We start from the raw sequence: 27,675 nt of genomic DNA, 5'->3' as shown, positions 1-27,675 counted from the left end.
TAGCCCGGTTTAGATGAGGCCATAAAATCCGAACTGGAACTAAATATGTACTTTCAAAAAATGCATACTAGAAGTTGTTTGCAATTTCAGTGCTGTATAGTGAAATAGAAGACATCTGAGGTCGTCTGTATAAAAATCAAGACTTCTAAGCATTTCTGTTTAATAATATAAGGTCTCTGAGGGTTTTCTGTATAATAAAATAAGGTCTATGTAACAGTAGTAGAAGCCCTCCTAGGAGGGATGTAGTCGTATAATATATTGTGAAAAAAATTCCTCTTGTATAAAAACTGTATAACGACGACGTCAGAGAGTTCGGAATTGATACATAAGTCTCCAGATGTTGTGTCGTTGATTCTAAAGGTTTTTCCAAACTTTTTTTTACAAAATTCCATGACAAAATTTTAAACAAATTGAGGATGATTTTGCATGAATAAATTCCTATCCCATAAAAAAATGTGTAGATAAAAAAACATTATGCGCATACGCCTACATACATAAGATTACTTTTGATTCGTGTAATTTCACATGTGGCAATACATAATTCGAACATGCTATTTATTTTCTCATTTTATTATTTATAGGGAAATTTCATTGAAGATTCCGTTTCATACGAATAACGCAATACAATTCAATACAACCGACAGACAGAAATTCGAACGTACATAAATTTCAACAAACAACTGTATGTACGTAGTACATCTTTTACATTCAAATCGTCATCATCGTGAACATCATTCCTCAGAACAATTGGCAATTTTTTTTTCACAATCACAGCCATGGTGTGTTGTAGTATTATTTCATTGAATAAAAACAAACAAAAATTATTTCATAGCGTTTTTGTTTACGGTAAGCAATGTGTGTGCTGTGCAGTATGTCCGACATACGATGTCCGGATAACAACAGTACAACACAGTTTACACTCTCTATATTCTATTGGGGCATATCCCCCTGCTTCATTGTGTTTGGTTGGTGTAGAATGGGGTAAAAAACTGAAATGACTCATTTCTAAGTATTTGAATCAATTCATTTTTACCGCTTCTCTGATGGAGGGCGAGGCGATCGGCGGTGCTGATGTTGTTCACATATTCTATGTACGTACGTGCCCGCCCGATATTTGTTGACACAAGTGTTGCTGTTGATTCAAACCCTCCCTCGGATGAAAAAAACGCAAAAAAGGAGTCCACTACTTTAATATGATGATCATGCCAATTACTCACTCAAAGTCTTAACAGAATGAACGACCGAACGAACATGCATGAATCTGTTTCGAATTGTGGTGTTCTGTCTTGCATATGATGAAGAATAAATTTCTGAGTTTTGTGTGCATCGTCTGTCGTCGTCCTATTCTGAGTCATCACATTGGAGTAAACAATCATAAATCATTTTGAACTACTTTTCCGGTAAATGAAACAAAAAGTGAAAGAACATTTAACGAAGATGATGGAGTTTTTTTTTTGAGTTCATCCATCATTTATCATACATCAATTTTCGTTATTTTCTTCTACAAAAATTAATCGATTTGTCTATCTAATTAGAGAAAATTATCACCACAGCAATCATGATGATGAACAATCGATTTGAATTTTTTTTTTTTTTTTTTTTTGTTTACAATTGTTTACAGGTTTTCGTTCATAATTCGATTTTTTAATCTTAATCATTGACCTGCTTATTGACTACTTAAAGTGTAGATCCATGTCAGCCAGCCACCCTGCTATTTTTCCTATTTTGTAGAACGAATTGCTAATAGTTGAATATTGAAGTCATTGGGTTTGATGAGATGCATATTTGGAAAGTAAAAATTATTTTCAATATCTCCGTACTCAATGTATGGAATTAACTTATGTATAACACTATGCAACACTGACAATGCAAACAAATTCTAGTATGGATTTTTTGAAAGTACATATTTAGACTACAAAAACCCTAGTAGGGTTTTGACCTGTCAGATCCAGTTCGGATTTTATGGCCTCGTCTAAACCGGGCTAAATCTACACTTTTTTGCATTTATCAGGCCTTTATCTCAGAAACGAATAGGAATTTCGCCTTGCTGTCTTTAGCAATATTGTAGCCCTAAACCAGTAGAACTTATCTCTTGAAAAACCCACATAAGAAAAACTCCATTTAGGGCATCAAAATCTATAAAATATGAAAAATGTTACATAATTGCTGAAATTCTGGTCAGTATCGGCTAAACTATTGGGAGTTGAACCAAGTAATCTTTTGCAAAAATCTTCCAAATAAAGTTCTCAACAATTCTTTAGAACATTCTGAAACTCTAAAATGCTTACTTCATGTTGTTTCAGCGGTATTTTGCATCATATCTTTTACAACACGTATTTCAAACACAGTTCACACCAACAGTTTATTCTCGCATTTCGGATTTAACTACATTATTGACATTTTGATTAAATCGTCGTTGAAAAATGTACTGAAAACAACGGCTTAGAGGCATTTTACAACAATGACATGTTCTGAAGAGTTGTGTACTACATTTCAGGAAATATTTTTCCTAAAGAAAATATTCAGAAGAAATTAACGGTTTTGGAGATACGGTGCAAAATGTATAAAAATTGTGGAATTTTTGCATATATTTTGAAATTTAAGGCAATAAATGTAGTTTTTCGTGTTTATTATTTCTCCAAATATTTTATTATTGTGCTTATCTACAAATTTGCTTCAGAGGTCAGAAGAAGATTCGCATTGGTATCAGAGATATAGCCCCGAATTTCTTTAAAAACTCAATATTTAACCATGTTTAGATGGGGCCATAATATCCGAGCTGGATATGACACAACAAAACCCAACTAGGGTTTCTTGTCGTTTGGGTCTGTACTTTAAAAAAATCCTGATTTCGAATTGTTTGCACCAGATCACCTTAAAAATGTTGCACAGTGTAATAATAGGTCGCACAGAATGTGAAAACAGTAGACCGTAGTATCAACTTCCGACAATCTTGTGCAACAGCACGCAGAGAAAAAAATATGTTTGATCCAACAATATTCCAAGAGCAAAATATGTATTGTTAACATATTGTTGGATTCCTCATGTAGTATTGTAAATCCAAAAATAGTTTGTGTCAACTGAACAATATTTCTCTCTTTTCTTCGAAAATTTGTTTCTCTTCTCTCGCTATTCGATGCCGTGTTGAAAAAACAATTTTGGTGAGTTGTGGTGTGTTTGTATGACATGCTGTGTGTATGTACTTTGTGTGTATGTACTTGTGAGACTCTTGTTTTTATTTGTTTCTGCCCTGCCAGCAATTGGAAGTGAGTTTCGCACTCCCTCGCCTAAGAGGGCACTCCGGAGACACGCCAAGGAAGATAGTTGGAAGATAGTTAGAATTACACAAATAATTTCTATAGCCTTATTGTGATTACGTTTTATCGCGTATGCAGACACTTCGGAGTAACTTCTGAGTGACTTCCAAGGCGATTGTTTACATTTATTTAATTATTCAACACATTTGAACAAATATAGAACATTTTCTATCTGATGATTATATGAGGCGGTGGTGCAGTGGTAAGCATACTCGCCTTGCACTCTGAAGGTCCGGGTTCGCTTCCCAATTCAGGCAACAAAACATCACATTTTTAAAATGACAAAATTACTGTAGGCGGAAATTGCAAAGAATAATTTCTCTAACAGAGAAGAAAAATAAATAAAAATAAAAAAATTAAAAAAAAAATAAATAAATAAAAATAAAAAAATAAAAATAAATAGAAAAAAAATATTTTTTTTTTAATTTCTAGAACTATCGCGGAAATGATCTTCTAGAAGTGTCGCTGGAGTGACTTCCAAGACGACACGCCGGCGTGGTTCATTTCTTCACAACGGAAGTCACTTCAGGGTGACTTCTGCGACAATCGCCGCGACTGTTTTCATCGCCTTGGGCGACACGCCTAAGTCACTTCCGCGATAGTTTTTGCTTGCAGGGTGTTTTGTTTCATTCTTCTTTCCTTTTCATGTTTGTTATGGTGTTTAATTATTCCTTATGTTGTGGTGGGTTCTTGTGGCTTTTTGTTTGTCTTTGTTGTCAGCCAATGCAGCAAACCATGTATTGTGTTCATCAATGATTGCAATATTATACGCGACATTTATATCCAAGTTATGCGAAAAGTGTATATGAGAAGTATATGCACTCAAATCAAAAATTTCTGGGCTGGTTTTCTGTATTGACAATACTTTTTGTAAACAAAATTTGATTATGATAGTTCCTACAATCGGTATTGTTAACGATTTTAACAATATTGCGGAAATTCGAAAGTTGTTTTTGTTTTCTATGTTTGGAACAAAAGATGGCATTTTTGGATTTGGATTACAATGTTTGAACAAAACAAATACATTTTTGGAACCAAAACATATATTTTTGTTCCAACAAAAGCGAAAAATATTTTTTCTCTGCGTGAGTTTGGTTTGATTGTTAGTAAAAGAAGACCGGTTTTATTTGAGCATTTTGCACGATCCGTAAGTATCACCATTTTCAAAAGTACGTTTTTAATAATTCCAATTTTTGTGAGCATCACTATTACCTAAACTGCAAAACTTCGATTGTATATTTGACACATAAGGAATAAGAGATCCATCCAAATTTTAATTTCAGAATTTTGAAAAATATGCAGTCTTTACTGAAATTTAAAGGCTAGATTTTTATTTCATATAGTAAAAAATCTGCAAAGGTCCTTCTAAGCGTCCGAATGAGATTCTCTGTAAAGCAAAAGTATTTATTTGTAATAATCGATTCGAAAACTTTCTCTGTTAAGTACATGATAATTTTGATACAAATTAACAGAACACAATTTCGCTAATTTTTATAATGCAATGAGTTTTTCGAATTAAAATGTATTTACAATGTTTTATTTATTAGGTATTTTATTAGCATTCATTCAGAAAATTTATACAAACCGACACAGAACGACATACAACTACATATACATATATGTATGTATGTATATCTCATTAAAGTCCAAAGACAACAATTATAATTGACTTTGTGTGAAATTGTTTTATAACTTGTTATAGCAAACAAAAAATAAATAATAATAATTAATTATTAGCCCGCATTTAATACGATGATGACTGACTAAGAGATTCATTGTTGTTTTGGAAGATGATGAGGATGATGGTTTTAGATTATTGTTATTATTGTAGTTATGCAGTACAACATGGAAAGGTGGAACCAGCTAAACTTCTCATTGATGACGTTATACAAAATAAAAAACAAAAAATCACATGTTTACTATTCATAAAAAATTATTGCTTTATTTTTCTCTACTCAACACAATTAGAGAAAAAAATGTGCGGGCGTAAAGCTTTTTAGGTATGCAAATGATTTACACTTTTTTTCAATTTACACACATATTTTCAAATGTTGGCTTTACGTTGTATTGTTGTAAAACACAACAACAACAATTGTGTTTTTTTTTTCTTTTTCATTGATGAGTTCACAAAACGGCCTTCATCAATTTCCATAAAAACAACTGAATAGAAATGCTGCCAACATATGGATGTTCGTTCCACATACCTGTAAACTTGTATCGGAACATAGTACATACTTAGTTTTACATTTGGTTATCGAAACCGGATTTACCATAAATGGTTCAAAACTCTTCAAGTTAGTTGCTTTTTTTTTGCAAGAAAAGGAAATCTAAACAAATAGAATTTCAACAAACTTTCTTTTGTTTGTAATTTTTTATGGTGTCAAATAATTTTGTTGTTGTTGCCTTATCTTTTGCCTTTTTTCTTTGTTGTCTTCTTTATAACGATTATGCGAATATAATTGACTAGAAATGGAGATGGAAACACTGTAAAATATGGCCAACGGAAATTCCCAAATAGTAACTAATTCGTTGGTAAATTAAGTAATAAATATTTGTGTTTGGTTGGTGGTCGTCGTCGTATGCCATCATCAATAATCATCGTTTGGAGCCAAAAAAGCTAGACTTGTCAAACTAAATTGACAGATTTGAAAATTTTAGCTATGTTTTTTTCTCATTATAATTTTATGCTGAACGCAATCTCTATTGCGCCTTAACAAATCAATCATTCCCTTAAGGAACATCAAGTTAATTGGGTGGCCGATAGAAAGTTGGTTTTTTGAAGATTTTAAAAGAAAATAGAAAAGAATATTAGAGATCCACGTGGATTGTTGAAAAAGGCACATAGTGGTATGGGTTAACAGACAAATATTAATGCTAAAATGAAATAAGGTTCAGGAAAATGTTTTCTTTTAGGGGTTTCAAAATGGGTCAAAACTACATATAGCATAAAATAAGAAGATATTTACAATTTTTCTAATTGTACCCACTGAGTCCCGCAATACCAAATTACCTCAATTTTGGTCCTCAAAAAGGTCATAACTGGTGACGAATTATGGGTGTATGGCTATGACATTGAAACCAAAGCCCAATTATCCCAATGGAAACGTCCAGAAAAGGCACGCAAGTTCTTTCAAATGCGAAGGTCTTTCTCATTCTCATTGTTTTCTTCGACTGCAATGGAGTGGTGCATCTTGAATACTTCGTACGTTCAAAAAGGAATACTACCTTAAATTTTGTACGCGTTTGCGCGAAACAATTTGTCAGAAACGTACAGAATTGTGGACAAAACAATCATGGATTTTGCAGCATTATAACGCACGATTGAGGAGATAAAAGAAAAATTGAAACAGAACTGAACCAGAACCAAAAAGCGCATTTCAGAAGTGTTTCGAGGATTGGAAAAACGCTGACATAAGTCTGGTATATATCTTCTTTCTTTCTTCTTTATTTGCACATCCGGTATTCGGATATAAAGCGACAATACAATATAATAGATATGTTCTTTGTACATTTAATTTTATATACATCATTTTATGTTATGTTAGTGCTATTAGTTCTCTATTTCTTGCATCGTGTATTAGATTTCTTTCATTACTGTATCCAGTCCAATCCTGGATGTTTTTAATCCAAGATAACTTTTTTCTGCCTCGAACTCGATTTCCTTCAACATTGCCTTTAATAATGGTCTGGAGAAATTTGTACTTATCGTTCCTCATAAGATTTCCTAGGTATGCAATTTTATTTGTGACCCGCGCAGTCCAAATTATTTTCAAAATGCGACGGTATACCCATATTTCGAAGGCTTCAAGTTTTTTCTCATCAACTTTTTTTATTGTCCACGCCTCTACTGCATATAATAACGTGGACCAAATATAACATTTTACGAATCTGGTCTTTGTCGAGAGACTCAGATCATGGTTAGTAAGAACTTTCTTATATTTGTAGAAAGCACCTCTGGCTAACTCCACACGACGTTTTATTTCTTTTGACATGTTCCATAGTTCGTTCAACAGTGTTCCCAAGTATGTAAAGTTTTTAACGCGTTCGATTGTATCATCTTTTATTTTAAGTGTTGTATTGTAATTTTGATCCTTTCTGCTGATTACCATATATTTTGTCTTCTTTATATTTATTTTAAGGCCATATAGCTTGCTTACGCATGTAAGTCTATCTTATAGTTTTTGCAATCCTGATAGGCTTCCAGCTATTAGTGTGGTGTCATCAGCATAACATATATTATTTATTAATGTTCCATTCACTTATATACCTGTGCGTTCAGTTTCAACCGATTCATGAAATCTCTTTTGTGAGTATATTTGAACAGCAGAGGTGATAAGATGCATCCTTGTCTGACCCCCATAGATATTGATATTTCATCAGTTAGTTCGCCATTTACTTCTATCCCGGCTTTCTGATTCCAGTACAGGTTTTGTATGCATCTTATTTCCTTTTCTTCAATACCAATGTCTCTCAGAATAGTCATTAATTTATCGTGCTGGACGTTGTCAAAAGCCTTTCCAATGAAACATATAAAAACGTCCTTCTGCACATCTCTACATTTCTGAACAAGTACTTGAATGCAGAGAAGGGCTTCTGGTATATATAGTGTGGCAAAATGTTTCAAAATATGGAATATTGGTCATTACTAGAGTTGTGTAGTTCCGGAATGAACTAGTTCGAAGGAACCATTCCTGACAAGGAACTATTGAAACTATATCCGGCTCTTACATTTGCGGCCACATTTGGGATAACGAACTAGAAAGATCGACCAGCTCCAGGAACTAGATTGCTCAACTCTAGTCATTACCATTCTATTCTCTGAAGAAATGCTTTTTTTCGGTTGGATAAAATCTTTAAAATACCGAAAATCTGACAATACTGTTCTATGGGGATATATCAGAATGTGGACCTATACTGACAATTCTGCGAAAATATTTTTTTTGCCCCTGGTGAAGACTATGTACTAAGTTTCAACTACTTCGGTGTGATAAAAACTTTAAAATATCGAAAATCTGGCGATACTGTTCTATGTGGTTATATTAAAACGAGGACCTATACGGACAATTCTCTAAAGAAATGTTTTGTGCCCCCAGTGAAGATTAAGTGCAAGTTTCAGCTACTTTGGAGGGATAAAACGTTCAAAAAATCTGTTCCCATCTGGTCCTATACCGAAAATTATCTGTAGGAAGACAAAATACCAAGTTTCAGGCATATCGGTTGAGTAATATGAATATAACCTCAAAAATATTGGAAACCGGGCGGTACCGTTCTGTAGAAAATTATATGGCTCTATTTTAAAATTGCGAGTTCTACCTTGATTTCAAGAGACAGAAAACTAGAGCTTTTCAGGGCAATCATGAATAAAAATTCCGTGCGGAATTTGTTTCCTTTCCCCAATTTCACAATTTTATATTTCCGTATTTACGTCCAAAAAGGGAATATTTTTGTCGATTAAGTGAAAACATTCCATAACTAGGTGATTCTAGTAGTTTTCCACGTTTTAAAATATTGATTTTTAAAGAATTTCACCTTTTTTAATTATTTTCCGTGCGGAAAAATTCCGAGGGAAATATTCATGATTGCCCTGTTTGTTTCAAGAGCCCGTGTAAACAAGGCTTAAGGTGTATATTAAGGAGGATTGAAACACAGTCGGACTTGAAGCTTTTACATTTTTGAATTTCAATATTAAAGCATCAACTATACATATGGTGAAATCAGCATATAAAATCCCATACCTTTTTTCTAATTGTTTGGCATTTTGCGAACAATTACACTGTGCAAAATTTTTAAGGTAAACTTGTGCAAAATATTCGAACTGAGGATTTTTTGAAATTACAGACCCAAACGACAAGAAACCCTAGTTGGGTTTTGTTGTGTCAGATCCAGCTCGGATTTTATGGCCCCATCTAAACATGGTTAAGTATTGAGTTTTTAAAGAAATTCGGGGCTATATATCTGAAACAAATGCGAATCATTTTCTGACCTCTGAAGCAAATTTGTAGATAAGGACAAGAATAAACTATTTGGAGAAATAATGAACTCGAAAAACTACATTTATTGCCTCAAATTTCAAAATATATGCAAAAATTCCACAATTTTTATACATTTCGCACCGTATCTCCAAAACCGTTAATTTTTTCTGAATATTTTCTTTTGGAAAAATATTCCCTGAAATGTAATACACAACTCTTCAGAACATGTCATTGTTGTAAAATGCCTCTAAGCCGTTGATTTCAGTACATTTTTCAACGACGATTTAATAAATATGTCAATAATGTGGTGAAATCCGAAATGCGAGAATAAACTGTTGGTGTGAACTGTGTTTGAAATACGTGTTGTAAAAGATATAATGCAAAATACCGCTGAAACAACATGAAGTAAGCATTTTAGAGTTTCAGAATGTTCTAAAGAATTGTTGAGAACTTTATTTGGAAGATTTTTGCAAAAGGTTACTTGGTTCATCTCCCAACAGTTTAGCCGATACTGACCAGAATTTCAGCAATAATGTAAAATTTTCTATATTTTATAGATTTTGATGCCCTAAATGGAGTTTTTCTTATGTGGTTTTTTTCAAGAGATATGTTCTACTAGTTTGGGGCTACAATATTGCTGAAGACAGCAAGGCCAAATTCCTATTCGTTTCTGAGATAAAGGCCTGATGAATGAAAAAAGTGTAGATTTAGCCCGGTTTAGATGAGGCCATAAAATCCGAACTGGATCTGACAGGACAAACCCCTACTAGGGTTTTTGTAGTCTAAATATGTATGTACTTCCAAAAAAATGCATACTAGAATTTGTTTGCATTTTCAGTGATGCATAGTGTTATCTATAAACGTCTGGCAGTTACCTTAACTTGATGTTTCTAGAATGTCATTGCAGATATCAAAACTCTAACAATTTTATACCAAATACAATGTTATAAAAGGGTTAATTTAAGTATCACCATTCTCAAAATTACGTTTTCAATATATCCCAAACCACAAACCTTGAATCGAATTGTTCAGAAAACGTTTTTTGTGTAATATCACCATTTTCGAAAGTACGTTTTCAATATTTTTAAATTTACTGTAAGAATGTACTTACCTACCAATCGAGAGTATAATTGATGACTTTGAAGCTCCAATATGTCATAATTCAAAATTAAACCACCAGATGGGTCACATTCAAATTCGTTTATATATCCATGCTGCATATTCCTTCTTCAACGTTCCTTCTTTATATCTCTGGATTGAATATTGTAATTATATTTACATTTTTTGTTTCTGGAATGTAACGAAAAAGTAAAATACATTGAAATATGGACATAAAAGAAAATATGTATGTATGTGTTACTCAAGCTACTTTTATGAATGAATTTTTCGAAAAAAGGCGGTTAACAACAGAAACCATGCAATTCCATCATCATCACCACCGCCACACCATCATTGTCGGGGTTTCGTGCGTCGTCTTTTTGGCGGTATGGAACTAATGGCGTTCATGTCTTTATGCCATTTTTCTTGGTGGATTATGGGCCATATATATGTATGTATGCGGCAATGATGGTGGTTGGGGCTGATGGTTATATGCATAGCCACCAGGCTGGCTGGCGGTCTGATTGTGCGACTTCTGTTTAGTATTTCCGCTTAACGATATTTGCCTCTTCGTGAATTTTTTTGTCAAGTTACAACTTGGGCGAAGAAAAGTAAATAAGTGGCGGTGTTAGTAATAATAGTTAGTGACTATGTGTAGTTGCTGATTGTAGTAACTCATGTATAACGAACGAAATTTCATTCATTCATACGCTCGTTCATTCATTCACTTATTCAACAAATGGCTTCTTACAGTTTTTTGCCGCCTTCCTTAATGCTGTTACAGTTTCTTGTTGTTTTTATTGGCGTTGCTGACTGATGTTTGTTATTTGCTTTCCTTTCAACTTGGCGAACATAATTAACTTATATTTTTATTTGTTTATTGGCTATATACACACCAGCCAACCAACCAGCAGCAACAGTCAGCCAGTTAAATTGAAAAAGATAGCAATCAGCGGCAGCAGATAAAGCAATGTCGAAGTGAACTAAAATTACTTGAAACACTCACACAGAACACAATGTAATACATTTCGTTTTTTTGTTGCAGACAAATTTCTCATAGAGCAAGCAACAGGCTTGGAATTTTGTGTTTTTTTCTTTTTTATTGCACTTTTGCAATATAAACTATTAATACCCACAACATGCTAAAGTTCTACATCGTTTCATTAGCTAATTAGAATGATTTCTCATGCCACAAGAGGAGGAAGAGATGGGCATGAAATAGAACCAGCAGCAACATTATTAACATTATTATTAAGATACCAGAGCCCGGTCGTCGTCATGTAACACGCCCCTTAGTGTAGTGTTCTGTATGTACATAGATACGTGTGATTGTTGGGTGAGAGTTTACCTTAAGCATTATTTATGCTTCCTTCCCATTATTATGCTGAACAGTTTGTGTTTTTCGAATTCCATTAAAGCTTTGTAACAACAGTTCGCAGAAACTGATGCCTGGCAAGCAGCCTCATGATACATATTTTGTTTGTTTTGTTATTTATTCCCAATTTTGCTGTAATCTCTACTCCTATGTAGTCTTGTCAATCGAGCATCTTCTATCTTTAATGTGGGGAGCTTCTTAGCTTTATAAGAAATTAATTTTTATTTTTAGCTTAGCCTTTTCTGTGGAAATTTTAGTTACTATGCAAGGTAAACGTGTCAATCATATTGGTCCATCAATCATAATACGAATCACAGCTAAAGTTATGTACACTCTCATACAATCGCAAAAATTTAAATTTTCTTTATCATAATCTTTAAGCTTAAAGCTTTTTTCCATAAGAGGAAAATTTTATACGAAGTTTGAACAACATGTCATTATAAAAAGTCTCCTACGATGATTCTCATATTCCTTCAATCAATGAATAGTATTGAAACCTTGATAAATCGGAAGGTACCAAAACATAGAACTGTATTGATCTTTTTTTTTCGTGGAGAATCCGAAACACCCACTTCAGTATGAAATTCCTACATTTTGGTTCCAAATGACTCACATCGGGCAGTATCCTTATATATTATCCCTACCAAAACATGACCCTACATAACTTTTGTGCCTACTTTTGGCCTGAAAATGTGACAAAAACCCCACGATATACATAAAATCGGGCGGTACCATTATATAGTCAAATCTCAATAGGAAATTACTTTTGGAATGTTTTATACCCATTTAAGCCGTTTTAGTTCGATTCTATGGGAAAAACTTTCCAAATGCTGAAAATCGGGCGGTACCGTTCTACATGACCTATATGACAACGTGGACGTATACGGCAATTCTCTAAAGAAATATTTTACACCCCCAACAGAGGCAAAATACTGAATTTCAGCTATTTCGGATGAATAATGCGGATAAAACCGTCAAAATTACAGAATCGACAAGTACCATTCTATGGGCGCTATATGAAAACGTGAACCTATATCGATCATTTTCTGCCGGAATGACACACGAAGTATCAATTGGTGGCAAATTGGGCAGTGCCGTTCAATTAGAGTTGTGCCAATTGAACTATATTGAACGACCTAGTTCACTATCTAGTTCAATGGACACCTGTCATTTGTATGAACAAACTGCGTATACTTAATATCACACGTTAGTTTGTATGACGTTACTCATACGTTTTTGAACTAGGACAGTGAACTAGGTCGTTCAGTTGCCCAACTCTACGTTCAATGATACTGTACCGACAATTTTTTGGGGGAAAGTTATATAACCTCCCAACGAAGACTAAATACCAAATTTCAGCCATTTCGGTGGAAAAGACAGAAACCAATACCGTTTTGTGTTGGCTTTATGAAAAACAAACATTTCCTACAACAACAGGAGTTTGGTAGTAATCCGAACGAATCTGAATTCGATTCGTCTTAGGGGTCGATTATTGATAGCATCCCAACTTCAGTTGCGTTGCCCACAGCAAATTTAGTAGTAGAATTTTCTATTTCCGCATTAAAATTTATACTTTTTACAATTAAATTAATAGCTAAAGGTTAGAAACGCTGATATTGATTGAATTTAACGAACTTTTCCGACTTTTTACTCATTTTAATTGCATGATTTTCTCTTCCGGTAACGCAACTACAGTTGAGTTGCTATACATAATCGACCCCTTAGAGAAACAGGTCATTAGAGTTTTGTGCTCATCAAGAATATATATTTTATAGGGTCTCCGACGAATATGTCGATATGTTACAAGCGGAATGTCAAAGCTAATATAACCTCCATTTTATGGGGGAGGCTATTCAAGTCGCCCCAGTCCAACTTCGAGTTTTTTTTCATTTTTGCTTTATATCTGTACGGCCTATGGCTTTTATCTTATTAATTTCGAAAATGCAGCCATCAGCTGTTCCATCTGAAGAACTATGGATATTTTTTCAAGTAAACTCTTTACTGTTCGGCTGTATGGCTGACTTCCGAAACGTCAGTTGCTTTGTATTCGTGCATGAAACTAAGGGTTCTTAGATCGAGTTCCATACTAGAGTAATTTTATGAAATTGCAGTAGTGGGAAACTCGATCTAAGAACCCCAAGTTTCATGCACGAATACAAAGCAACTGACGTTTCGGAAGTCAGCATATTATACCCTGGTTACACTTAACCGGATTAACCCAGTGGGTTTGGGTTTGAAATGTCAATTCCATAGCGCAAATGTCAAATAAATCCTCATAAAATGGGTTAACCCAGCAAAAAGCTCTAGTGTAACCGTGCTATTAGTATAGGTGACGAGATATTTAACTCTAAAGCCACACGCTGAAACTTTCATACGAAACTTTCCCATTATTTTGGCGTTCTTAGGTCGAGTTCCCCAATACAGTAATTTCATAAAATCTCTTTAGTATGGAACTCGAACTATAAACGCCAAAATAATGGGAAATTTTGGTATGAAAGTTTCAGCGTGTAGCTTTAGAGTAACCGATTTCAAATGTACTTTAAACGAAAGCTTCTGTTCAATATTTGGTCTGTTCCAGAACTGCAAGAATCTACTAATTTTAACTATTTTTTCCGATAACATAAAGGAAAAATGGTTATCGTAGTAAAAATTAGTAGATTTTTGCAGGTTCTGGAACAGATCGAATAACACCATTTTCCAAAGTAGGCTTCCGATATTTTCCATTTTCTTTTCTTCTACACATAGAATTTTGTACACTAAACTGCAGTTTCCGTTCAATAATATCACCATTTTCAAAAAGTACGTTACAATTTTATTCCATTTTTGTTCTTATATTCATAGAGTTTTGAATGTACCTTAAACGACAGTTTCTGTTAATATTATCACCATTTTCAAAAAGTACGTTTCCAATATTTTCCATTTTCAATATTCAACGAATTTTGAATACACCTTAAACGAAGTTTCTGATCAATATTATCACCATTTTCAAAAAGTACGTTCAATATTTTCTATTTTTGTTCTCATAGAGTTCATAGGGTTTTGAATGTACCTTAAAGACACTTTCTTTTCAGTATTATCACCAATTTCAAAAGTACGTTTCCGATATTTTCCTTTTCTTCTTCTACACATAGAATTTTGTACCTTAAACGACAGTTTCTGTTCAATATTATCAGCATTTTCAAAAGTACGTTTCCACTATCTTCCATTTTTTTTATATTCATACTAGCTGAACCCAGTGCGCTTCGCTACCCCGACTAAGGTATAATATAGTTTGACACATTTGTTTGTAGGCCAATTTTCTTCCAAATTTCATTAAAATCGGGTATACATAGCGTGTTTGGTGCATCAAATACATGAAATCGGACGAAAATATATATGGGAGCTATATCCAAATCTGCACCGATTTGGATATAATTGGGCACACTAATTTCTATACCGAATTCCGTCACACATTCCAAATTTCATTGAAATCGGAGATATATAGCGTGTTTCGTGCACCAAATACCTAAAATCGGCCGAAAATTTATATGGATGCTATATCCAAATCTGAGCCGATTTCAATATAACTTGGCAAATGTATTTCTAGACCAAATTCATTCACACATCTAAAATTTGGAGATGGTAAAAGAAACCATTCTATAGATATTTCCATACAACATCTAAATTTTTGGAGGTACCTCCGATTCTGATGCTATATCTCCGGATCAACGCGGAATTTCAAAACATTTTATAGCCTATGTTACTTTCAGGCCATGTAGTAATATACTCTGAAAATTTGAGGAAGATCGGTTTAGCGGTTTTTGAGTCCATAAACTTCAAACAAACAAATAAACAAACAAACGTACAAACATTTTTCTACTTTATATATATAGATAGTTTAAATGTATCTTATACGATGGTTTCTGTCTATTATCACCATTTTCAAAAGTACGTTTCCAATATTTTCCATATTTATACCCTATACCACAATGTGGAAAAGGGTATAATAAGTTTGTTTTCCCAAAAATTCATGTAACGCCGCGAAATATTCGTCGTAGACCCCTCATGTGGTATACCAAACTTCATATCTCGACGAGATAAAGCGATTTAGCGATGTGTGTCCGTCCGTCCGTCGGTCCGTCCATTAAAAATTGTAATCAAGCTAGAGGCCGCAATTATGGACCGATTGTCACGAAATTTAGTATGGAGGTCGGGTTTGGACCAGAATAGAACTGATTAGTTTTTGGCGATGATCGTGAAATGTTAAAGGGATGAAATGGACCAAAAACAAAATTTTTGCTCGATTTTGTAGCCGCTCTGTAGGTCGCAATAATAGTCCGATCGGCGCGAAATTTTAAACGTAGTTTTGGTTTGAGATGAAGAAGTAGCGTGCAAGTCAACGGTATGATCGGATAATATTTAGCGGGTTAAATTGATCAAAACTTTTGTGTGAAAATTGGTAAAATTTCTAATGCACATCTTATAACAGCTAGCCCGGAAAGCTAGTGCACAGGGATAGTGGTATAGGGTATCACATGGTCGGCCCCGTCCGACTATAGTCTGTTCTTACTTGTTTATATTGCTAGAATTTTGAATTTGAAAGTTATCTATAGTTTTCAAATATTAAATACCTTGAGAATTACCAACAAGTTTGTTCTCAAAAATTAATCTCAATTCAATCCATTTAAATCTGCAACCACCTCCAAAAAAAGTATCCAACGATCTACGATGAGAGCCTTCAGTGATATTTTCCTCTAAAACATAGATGAACACGAAGAGGCCATTTGTATGGTGAATCATACAAAAACGTAAAGGCGAGTACACATCATAGTCCCAATTTACATTAGGCGAGTTTACTTGCGGCAATTTTCAGTTTGTGGGTGAGAGAGGGTGTTGAGAGGCAAAGGGTTACCATATACCTCACCTCTCTCTCCATCAAACTGACAATTGCCGCAAGTAAACTCGCCTAATGTAAATTGGGACTTTGCTCTTTGCTTAAAAAAAACGACAGTTTCTATTCAATATTAGGTTTGTACGATAACCCAAAAATTTGTACAAATTCGTACAAATTTTTACTGAATGCTGTACGATAACAAAATTATCCATCAAAAGAGAACGAGTTTGGAGAGATTTTTGGAGAGTTTTGTGACTGAGAACTTGCAAATTTTTGCTGGGAAAATTTGTCCCGCAAAAATTTGCAAGTCTGATCAGCTGACTTTTTATCACTTGTTCAATGCAAACAACTCGAAATGTTAACATTTTTGACCAAGAAAATTTCACAATTGCACATTTTTTTTAGATTCTAAAGCGTTGTGGATAGGATTAAAGCATTAAATAAGTAAACTGCAATTTTAAAAATTATGTTTTTGTTCCGTTTGGTTTAAATTATCAAAAGAAACAAAAACAAATTTCATACATTTTCGGAAACAGCTGACTTTCTTGCAAGTTTTTGCAAAATGCTGTTCGACAACTTTCTGCAATTTTTCTTGATTGAGAGAGTAAAATTCACTGAGAGAGGTTGCTGGAACTGACTGAGTAATTTCAAAAATACTTTTTTTTGAATATGAATTATTCTACTGCTTCTAAATATTCAGTCTACACCTTTTTCACATGTAATTCGAAATATTCCAGTTGTAATTCGTAACATTTCATTTGTAATTCGTAACATTTTATTTGTAATTCGAATTATTCCATTTGAAATTCGAATTATTCTATTTGTAATTCGAATTATTCTATTTGAATGATTCCATTTGTAATTCGAATTATTCCATTTGAAATTCGAATTATTCCATTTGTAATTCGAATTATTCCAATAGTAATTCGAATAATTTTTTTGAAATTACAAATTAAATAATTCGGATTACAAATGGAATATTCGAATTACAAATAAGACAATTCGAATTACAAATAAAATAATTCGAATTACAAATAGAATAATTCGAATTACAAATAGAATAATTCGAATTTTAAATGGAATAATTCGAATTACAAATGAAATAATTCGAATTTCAAATGGAATAATTCGAATTACAAATAGAATAATTCGCATTACAAATGGAATAATTCGCATTACAAATGGAAAAATTTGAATTACAATTGAAATGTTTCGAATTACAATTGGAATTCTCGAATTACAAATAAAATGTTAAGAATTGTCGAATTACAACTAAAATGATTCGAATTACACCTGAAAAAGGTGTAGTTTCAGTCTTTTGCATTGTTTCGAATTTTGTTAACCTCCATACTACCCAATCCATTAAAATCTGCTACCTCCTCCAAAAAAGCATCCAACGATGTACGATGAGAACTTTCAGTGAGTGATACTTTCCTCCAAAACAACTTTATTAAGACATTTAAACATTAAAACAACAACAACAACAACGAAATTAACAAAATACGTCAGAGAACAACTCAAGCAGAAACTATTTTTTCATGATAAACTATTTTTCAAAGTAAATTCATACGTTTTTATGTAAATTTTGAAATTAATTTTATTTATTCCAAAATATTTTTGTTTTGTTAAAACAAGTTTCCCACACACAATTCACTCACTAAAAAACCCATCATTTTGAAGGTGTATTTATTCATTGTTACTTTTTTTTTTGTTTCATTCCAATTTTAAAAACGTGAAAATCAAATAACAAAAATTGTATCATAAATTATTGCTATAAACAAAATAAAAAACTTGTTTCGTTCATATTCATAATCATTGATGTAAAGCTTATGAATGGACGTAATATACTCGCTCGCTCGTATAACGTAACTGTGAACGATATATGAATAAAGAGAAAAATGGTTATTAGGGTTGTCAATGATGATAGTAAAATAGTAGACATCAAGTTCCAAACGAAAAATCTTGAGGTATTTTCTTTACCCTTAGGAGATATTGCTTCGGAGCAGTTTGTCTGTAGGGGACTGACTCATCTCATCAGAAGATTTTGTATAGTAACTATTTCTATAACCAATTTCCTCTACTCAAGGAGGAAATGCTCTACAGCAACCCATACGAAATCCCTATTTCATTGAAATCTTAGGAATATAGCGAAACTACCACATCATACTATGCGGTATTTTTACACTTTGTTGTCGTTGCTGTTTTATTCAAATAGAAAAATGTTCTGTCATTTGTTTGTTTCTAATTTTCTATAGAAAATACTTAGCTTGGTGTTTGGTCTGCAAGTTTTAAGTTTTGTTCATGAATCTTTAACAAAAAAACCAAACAGAGCATCATATTTCAATATATAGAGTCGTACGTAAGTAAACCATCCGTGCAGTGCACATGGCAAGAATGCATGCATTATCCAAACGAATGAATGTTTGCAGTGCATGTCTGTCTCTCCGGCTCTCGGTTACAACTGAACATTACAATCGCAGTCATTTTTTTCGAGTTTGTTTGAATGAATGCGGCGAAGCGATGCGATATATGATGTCAGCAACAGCAATGCCAGTAGCTGCTGCAGCAAACGGCAACAAAAACATGATTTACAATTGAATGGAATGATGAAAATAAGGCAGGCAAAAAACATTCACATCCGCTAAATATGAAACTTTTGAGTAAACAAATTCGGAATGAAAGCAGAGTAGCAAATGCCCAATAGGCGGGAGGGTATTGTTATACGGTTGCTGCTACTGGTGGTACTTTATGGACTTTGTCACCTTTTAAATAGTAAATGAAATGCACAACAGTTTTGTATGAATTGTTTATATGGAAGGAAAAGTTGACAAACAAAAACAATCCTAAAAAGTTCGTGCGTTTTCAAAGGTAGGGGTAGATGTACAATTTAGATCACTACGGTCATACTTTGATATCTTAATACTAATAAAGGACTAACCATCACAACACAAACTGACTTCCTCGTTAATATGTATGCCACAATTTGCATAACATCATCTCATATTTCCTTTTCTTTCATTTTCAGATGGTTTCTGCAGTTTTCGTCAAACATTTCCGGAATGGTGTGAAGATGATAGTCTACAAAACAAAGAAATGGAATCTAGTCGTAGCACCCAGGCGGATCAATTAATGGGTTTAAGGTATGTTGGAAAATGTCTGCATTAACATGAACCAACAGTTAATAATTTTCTTTTTCCATCTTCTTTAGGTCTCTACGTATATCCACACCACATTCCGATTCAGCCTGCAGTAGCTCGGCAGAATCAAGTGATTGTGAAGGAACCACACATCATAACTTAAATGAGGCACCGGTTGAAATAATTCCAAATCTATTTTTAGGAAATGCCATGCATAGTAATGATGCCAGAGCCCTACAAAAATACAATATAAAGGTGAGAAGGGAGAAAAAGAAATGTATAAATTTACAAATATTACAAATTTTCTAAAGAACAAGTAAAAAAGTATCAGTCGGCTTTGCCGACAGAGATATACCCTCAGCGTATGTGAATTGGAACTTTCATCTACGGACAGATCGAAGGTATTTAGGGTGTTTTCAGAATTTTGTGGCCCTTTTGGACATTTCAACTTGCCAAGTTTGGACCAAATTGATTGGTTGTTTTCTCAAGACCTATGGTTGCTTCAACAAAAATAAAAATGATTCGAGAGCAGGTCTTAAAGTGAACTTATTCGAAATTGTGTGTGAGGTACCCGAAGCAGTGGACAAAAATTGTCCATATTCAAACCTGATCTATATTTGGATGTGGAAAGTATGGACCAAATCGGTCGCTCCCTTCAAGAGTTGTCGTGCGAACAATTTTTCCGAAAATTTTTGAACTTTTGTGGGGGAGGTACCTGAAGGAGTGGACCGATATGGCTTATATTCGAACTTAAAATATTACGCAGATCCGTTCGAGAGTTATCTTGCGCTCCAACCACTACACATGGTGTTATAGGGTTTTTTTGCAACTTTCAGACTATTTGCTCTGGAAGTATGGACTTGCCCCTGATGAAATTTTTATCATCGTATGGGGGGCAGTGAATACAAGTTGTTACAAGAAAAAACAAAGCGATTCGAGAGCGGATAATAAACCGAAATTTTGTGTGGGATTTACCCGAAGGTGTGGACCGGTTGAGTCCATACTGGAACCTTATCTAAGTCTGGTAAAAATTTCACGATGTGCAAAGTATGGACCAAATCAGTTACTTACTTCAAGAGTTATCGTGCATTTTCTATAGAAAATCCCATGCCAATGAGGCAGAAATTTTCTATAGAAAATCCCATGCCAATGAGGCAGAAATTTTCTATAGAAAATCCCATGCCAATGAGGCAGAAATTTTCTATAGAAAATCCCATGCCAATGAGGCAGAAATTTTCTATAGAAAATCCCATGCCAATGAGGCAGAAATTTTCTATAGAAAATCCCATGCCAATGAGGCAGAAATTTTCTATAGAAAATCCCATGCCAATGAGGCAGAAATTTTCTATAGAAAATCCCATGCCAATGAGGCAGAAATTTTCTATAGAAAATCCCATGCCAATGAGGCAGAAATTTTCTATAGAAAATCCCATGCCAATGAGGCAGAAATTTTCTATAGAAAATCCCATGCCAATGAGGCAGAAATTTTCTATAGAAAATCCCATGCCAATGAGGCAGAAATTTTCTATAGAAAATCCCATGCCAATGAGGCAGAAATTTTCTATAGAAAATCCCATGCCAATGAGGCAGAAATTTTCTATAGAAAATCCCATGCCAATGAGGCAGAAATTTTCTATAGAAAATCCCATGCCAATGAGGCAGAAATTTTCTATAGAAAATCCCATGCCAATGAGGCAGAAATTTTCTATAGAAAATCCCATGCCAATGAGGCAGAAATTTTCTATAGAAAATCCCATGCCAATGAGGCAGAAATTTTCTATAGAAAATCCCATGCCAATGAGGCAGAAATTTTCTATAGAAAATCCCATGCCAATGAGGCAGAAATTTTCTATAGAAAATCCCATGCCAATGAGGCAGAAATTTTCTATAGAAAATCCCATGCCAATGAGGCAGAAATTTTCTATAGAAAATCCCATGCCAATGAGGCAGAAATTTTCTATAGAAAATCCCATGCCAATGAGGCAGAAATTTTCTATAGAAAATCCCATGCCAATGAGGCAGAAATTTTCTATAGAAAATCCCATGCCAATGAGGCAGAAATTTTCTATAGAAAATCCCATGCCAATGAGGCAGAAATTTTCTATAGAAAATCCCATGCCAATGAGGCAGAAATTTTCTATAGAAAATCCCATGCCAATGAGGCAGAAATTTTCTATAGAAAATCCCATGCCAATGAGGCAGAAATTTTCTATAGAAAATCCCATGCCAATGAGGCAGAAATTTTCTATAGAAAATCCCATGCCAATGAGGCAGAAATTTTCTATAGAAAATCCCAGGCCAATGAGGCAGAAATTTTCTATAGAAAATCCCAGGCCAATGAGGCAGAAATTTTCTATAGAAAATCCCAGGCCAATGAGGCAGAAATTTTCTATAGAAAATCCCATGCCAATGAGGCAGAAATTTTCTATAGAAAATCCCATGCCAATGAGGCAGAAATTTTCTATAGAAAATCCCATGCCAACGAGGCAGAAATTTTCTATAGAAAATCCCATGCCAATGAGGCAGAAATTTTCTATAGAAAATCCCATGCCAACGAGGCAGAAATTTTCTATAGAAAATCCCATGCCAACGAGGCAGAAATTTTCTATAGAAAATCCCATGCCAACGAGGCAGAAATTTTCTATAGAAAATCCCATGCCAACAAGGCAGAAATTTTCTATAGAAAATCCCATGCCAACAAGGCAGAAATTTTCTATAGAAAATCCCATGCCAACAAGGCAGAAATTTTCTATAGAAAATCCCATGCCAACAAGGCAGAAATTTTCTATAGAAAATCCCATGCCAACAAGGCAGAAATTTTCTATAGAAAATCCCATGCCAACAAGGCAAAAATTTTCTATAGAAAATCCCATGCCAACGAGGCAGAAATTTTCTATAGAAAATCCCATGCCAACGAGGCAGAAATTTTCAATAGAAAATCTCAGGCCAATGAGGCAGACATTTTCTATAGAAAATCCCATGCCAACAAGGCAGAAATTTTCTATAGAAAATCCCATGCCAATGAGGCAGAAATTTTCTATAGAAAATCCCATGCCAATGAGGCAGAAATTTTCTATAGAAAATCCCAGGCCAATGAGGCAGAAATTTTCTATAGAAAATCCCAGGCCAATGAGGCAGAAATTTTCTATAGAAAATCCCAGGCCAATGAGGCAGAAATTTTCTATAGAAAATCCCAGGCCAATGAGGCAGAAATTTTCTATAGAAAATCCCAGGCCAATGAGGCAGAAATTTTCTATAGAAAATCCCAGGCCAATGAGGCAGAAATTTTCTATAGAAAATCCCAGGCCAATGAGGCAGAAATTTTCTATAGAAAATCCCATGCCAACGAGGCAGAAATTTTCTATAGAAAATCCCATGCCAACAAGGCAGAAATTTTCTATAGAAAATCCCATGCCAACAAGGCAGAAATTTTCTATAGAAAATCCCATGCCAACAAGGCAGAAATTTTCTATAGAAAATCCCATGCCAACAAGGCAGAAATTTTCTATAGAAAATCCCATGCCAACAAGGCAGAAATTTTCTATAGAAAATCCCATGCCAACAAGGCAGAAATTTTCTATAGAAAATCCCATGCCAACAAGGCAGAAATTTTCTATAGAAAATCCCATGCCAACAAGGCAGAAATTTTCTATAGAAAATCCCATGCCAACAAGGCAGAAATTTTCTATAGAAAATCCCATGCCAACAAGGCAAAAATTTTCTATAGAAAATCCCATGCCAACGAGGCAGAAATTTTCTATAGAAAATCCCATGCCAACGAGGCAGAAATTTTCAATAGAAAATCTCAGGCCAATGAGGCAGACATTTTCTATAGAAAATCCCATGCCAATGAGACATACATACATTTTCTATAAAAAATCCATACCCAATGAAAACGGAACGAGGGAGAAATTTTCTTAGAAAATCCCTCCGAAACGACTGAGATATTTTATGTTCCTCCGAATCCGAGAGAAATTTTCTATGGAAAATCCCTTCCCAACGAGCAAAAATTTTTTATAGAAGACCCCTCCCCAATAGGGCATATTTTTCTATAGAAAATCTCTTCCCAATGAGACAGAAATTTTCTTGTTTCTTTGTACTAATTTATTATTTCTTTCTCTTTATTTCCAGTACGTTTTAAATGTAACTAAAGATCTTCCAAATGTCTTCGAAGCTTCTGGTGGCATACAATATCTACAGATACCCATAACTGATCATTATTCACAAGATTTGGCGATGCATTTTCCCTCTGCCATACAATTCATAGGTATGTGTGTGTGTGTATTTTTGTTGTTATATTTTTGCATTTCCTTTTTAACTTCAATTCAATTTTCTTTTGCAGAGGAAGCTCGTTCTAAAAATTCGGCCGTGCTGGTTCACTGCCTGGCTGGCGTTTCGCGTTCTGTTACCGTAACGTTGGCCTACTTAATGCACACACAAGCTTTAAATCTCAACGATGCTTTTACACTGGTACGAGATCGGAAACCGGATGTATCGCCAAACTTCCATTTTATGCAGCAACTACATTCATTCGAACGTCAACTGCGTTTGAATACCAACGAGGCCATGGATCAAAGTGGTGGCGGTGGTAGTGGTGTGGGGGTCAGCGTCATTAATACTGACATTTCCATGGGTCCTTGTGGTTCATCGAAATTTTCCTGTAATTGTATATCGACAGATTGCAAGTGTATACAATCTGGTGGATATATAGCCCAGTTGGCCAAGGCCGCTACCGGAATTTCACCTGATTCCGGTATTGAATTTGACCGATGGACACCGTCTTCGGATACAGGACTTAAATGAGATCAACTTGTAGGAAAAAGTTTTGTACTGCCACCCACCACAAATGAGCCGCTGTTGGCGCTAAATGCCGATAATATGTCTCCGGCTTCCACCAACTCTTCCTCAACTTCGACCACAACTACCATAGAGGCGGTGTCTGTGGTTGAGGTTAATAAGAAGCAACCCAACGCCGAAGAGTAAGTGCAATGGAGTGTAGCATGCATACACACGCAGGACGTACAAAACCTTTTCCTACTTGATTTAATCTGCCGCAGCACATTTTTTTGTCTCCCTCCCCTCTGCTTCCCCCTTCCTATATTCTATTGTTTAACCAAAAGTTTAAGATCCTATTTTTATTAAAAAAATAATTGTATATTGTATTTTTATGGGTTTATTAAGTTTCCATTAAAGAGGAAAAATAAAGAAACAAACAGCCTCTGCCACAAAAATAGTTGAGTTGTATTCTTAAAGAAACAAAACAAAAAAGAAAACACCCATGTGTTAAATTGTTATTAAAATGTATCTAATTTTAAGTAAGAGAAAAATTAAATGAAACTAGAAACCCCTCCTACCCTGAGAAACACATTCTAACTTGTAAAACATTGTTAAATGTTTTCGAAAAGCAACAAGAAATTTTTAAATAAAACTGAAAACAAAACAAAAACAATTAAATTAACTTATGTATGTACAACGTACATACGACCATATACTATATAAGTCATTTATAAAAATAATTATTATTATTATTTAACTGATGAAAACTGAAAGCTAAACAAAGTTATTACCACAACAACAAACAACAATATGAAAAAGAATATTGTAATTTATACATAAGTATTCAAAAACCTTGTAATAGTCCATATATATACATGTATTTATAAACAAAACAACAAAATGAAAAGAAATATTAAAAGAATTACTAATTTTTTATAAAATAAAAATTATTAAAACCTGAAAATTTATTAAAAACAAAAAAATGAAAAAGAATAAACTGTGTATTTTGAAACAAATGAAAACAATATCTTCATATTTTTTTTTAGCAAGTCAGCAATTTAGGAACAGATTTTTTTTTCATGGCTCTCTAATAAGATTGATTTGTAATCGCTTTCGTTACTCCACCTGATAACGACTGTCTGTTTCAGCCGTTAGTTATATTGCCATGGTTTTAGAATGAGTTACAAAGTGTGTATTAGGGCTATAACCAAAAAAATACCACCACATAGCCGTGTAGAGCATGGAAAAATTTTTCACAGCAAAGTCAACAAAAACAGCCTGTAACTTTCGCGAATTCGTTGCAAATGACCCCATATTCTCTTGTCCGATAGGTACAAAAAATATAAACATAAAATTCACGAGTTTATAAAGAAAAACCACAAATTGCAATAGCGTCAAAAGATCCTAATATGCTCCGAAATGGCGCGATTTGAGAACAATTTGGTCCAGAACGGTTTGATAATGATTTTAAATTAGATTACAAAAAAATAAAAATTTTAAAGAAATGCAAATATGTTGTTATAACAGATATATTTAAAAAATTCATTACTGAACTTCAATGCATTTGGTGCGGAGCGATAGAGAAAAAATTGCACCTTATTTCATAATAGTTTTTCATGCTCTACACTGCTATGTGGTGGTATTTTTGATATTTGCAAAAAAGTGCTAAAAGTTATATCCCTAGTGTGTATACTTGCTTAAAATTAAATTTCCAACTCGATCAACTGTGACATTATTGGTCAACGATTAAGCATGAAAAAAAACTAAGTAAAGGGCAAAATAAGTTCCAACAATTGTTGAAGTTATGAACTTTGAAGAAAGTGTACACAATTAATATTATATTTTCTTTAGCTTGTCTTATTTTAATTAAAAAAACATTTCTATAGGAAATCATTCGTATCAAAGATAATCATGAAAAATATAGGCCCTGAAACCATTGGAATTACTACCAAACTATTGTTATTGTAGACAATTTTGATTAAAAATTAAAACTGAAGATTGGTAGTAATTCAAACGAATAGAGATTCGAATCGTCTTAGATATACCGACCCATAAATTTCTATATAGCCATTTGTAAAAAACTCGATTGAAAAAGAATCCTTTTTCATAGAAAATATCTTACTAATGAAGAAATACACTCCACGTCAGTAGAATAGAACACCTACATTTTTGTTAATGTTCGCTTATTTATCCCAAAATGAATGAATCTACGTTTCTAATTTTGTGGGGATTAAAAGTCCATGATGTTCCGTATCAAACACAGAAAAAATTATGTTTCTAGCTTTTCGCGAAATGATTTTCTGATCAATTTTCAGATAGTACTATGAAAAATAGACATTTATTTTTGGTCATCAGGATAGAACAGTCACTTTATTTTCGCGAATTTGTGAGATATTAACGCCGAAATTTCTTTCAGTCGATAAAACAAGGCTTTCTAGTCATTTTCCACCAGAGAAAACCTATAAATTATTCCGCGGACACCGAAATAACAGCGTTAAAGGGTTTAAATTGACAGATATTTGAAACATCTCGGAATATCAATAGGAGTCGCGCAGTTATGCCATATTTCTTCACAAAAAGATAGAATATGACACAGACAAGCTCGACGGATACAATCGAGTGCTTCGGATGCTGATAAGATGGAACATTTTCAAAATAATTATGAAAAGCGTCAAAATTTCTCATAAAAACCATGATGTTTTTATCAATAAAACGGTTTTTCCGCGAACAAGTCTACCGTTTAAAGGTTTGGAAATATGCTCCAGATTTAGAGGAAAATAATCTGATATGAAAATTTACGAAGACATTGGAGGTATTATTTTTAATAAAAATATTTTTTTTTCTACAAAATCGCCATTTTTATGGGATTCCCCTGAACATACAGGTATGTGATGAATTTCGAATCGATTTGCAATGAAAACGATTTGCCCAAAACGAGTGAATTGTTTTTAGATGTGATGGGATCCGAATCGAATTTCAATTCCACGTTGTTTCAATTTCATTAAATTCCCACAAACAAAAAACGGACTGGTGATACCTATTCTGGAGTTGAAAGAAGAAAAATAGAAAGAAAAAAACACTTTTTTAGTCTTGGCGATGGCAAAAGCCGAAAAAAATTAATAACAAA

At 33.9% G+C, this 27,675-nt stretch overlaps 1 protein-coding gene across 2 annotated transcripts in view; it reads left to right on the top strand.

Annotated features, from left to right (window-relative positions):
- Mkp3 (Mitogen-activated protein kinase phosphatase 3) overlaps positions 1 to 25,573 on the top strand; it is a 57,461-nt gene extending 31,888 nt beyond the window's left edge. Inside the window, exons 1-5 of one of the 2 annotated variants that reach the window (XM_073987131.1) lie at positions 19,059 to 19,503; positions 19,661 to 19,775; positions 19,844 to 20,027; positions 23,904 to 24,039; positions 24,115 to 25,573. In XM_073987131.1, coding sequence (XP_073843232.1) covers positions 19,729 to 19,775; positions 19,844 to 20,027; positions 23,904 to 24,039; positions 24,115 to 24,575 — 828 coding nt within the window. In that variant the 5' untranslated portion in view covers positions 19,059 to 19,503; positions 19,661 to 19,728 and the 3' untranslated portion in view covers positions 24,576 to 25,573. Of the gene's footprint in view, positions 1 to 19,058; positions 19,504 to 19,660; positions 19,776 to 19,843; positions 20,028 to 23,903; positions 24,040 to 24,114 lie in introns of those variants that run through there. The other variant, XM_073987130.1, reaches the window with a different exon arrangement.
- The last annotated feature ends 2,102 nt before the right edge of the window (positions 25,574 to 27,675 follow it).

This window comes from Musca autumnalis, unplaced genomic scaffold, assembly GCF_047663935.1.
Source record: "Musca autumnalis isolate F117 unplaced genomic scaffold, ASM4766393v1 scaffold_4, whole genome shotgun sequence".
Taxonomy (NCBI): Eukaryota; Metazoa; Arthropoda; class Insecta; order Diptera; family Muscidae; genus Musca; species Musca autumnalis.
The sequence above is the reverse complement of the archived record's forward strand: the minus strand, read 5'-3'. Positions and strand labels throughout refer to the sequence as shown.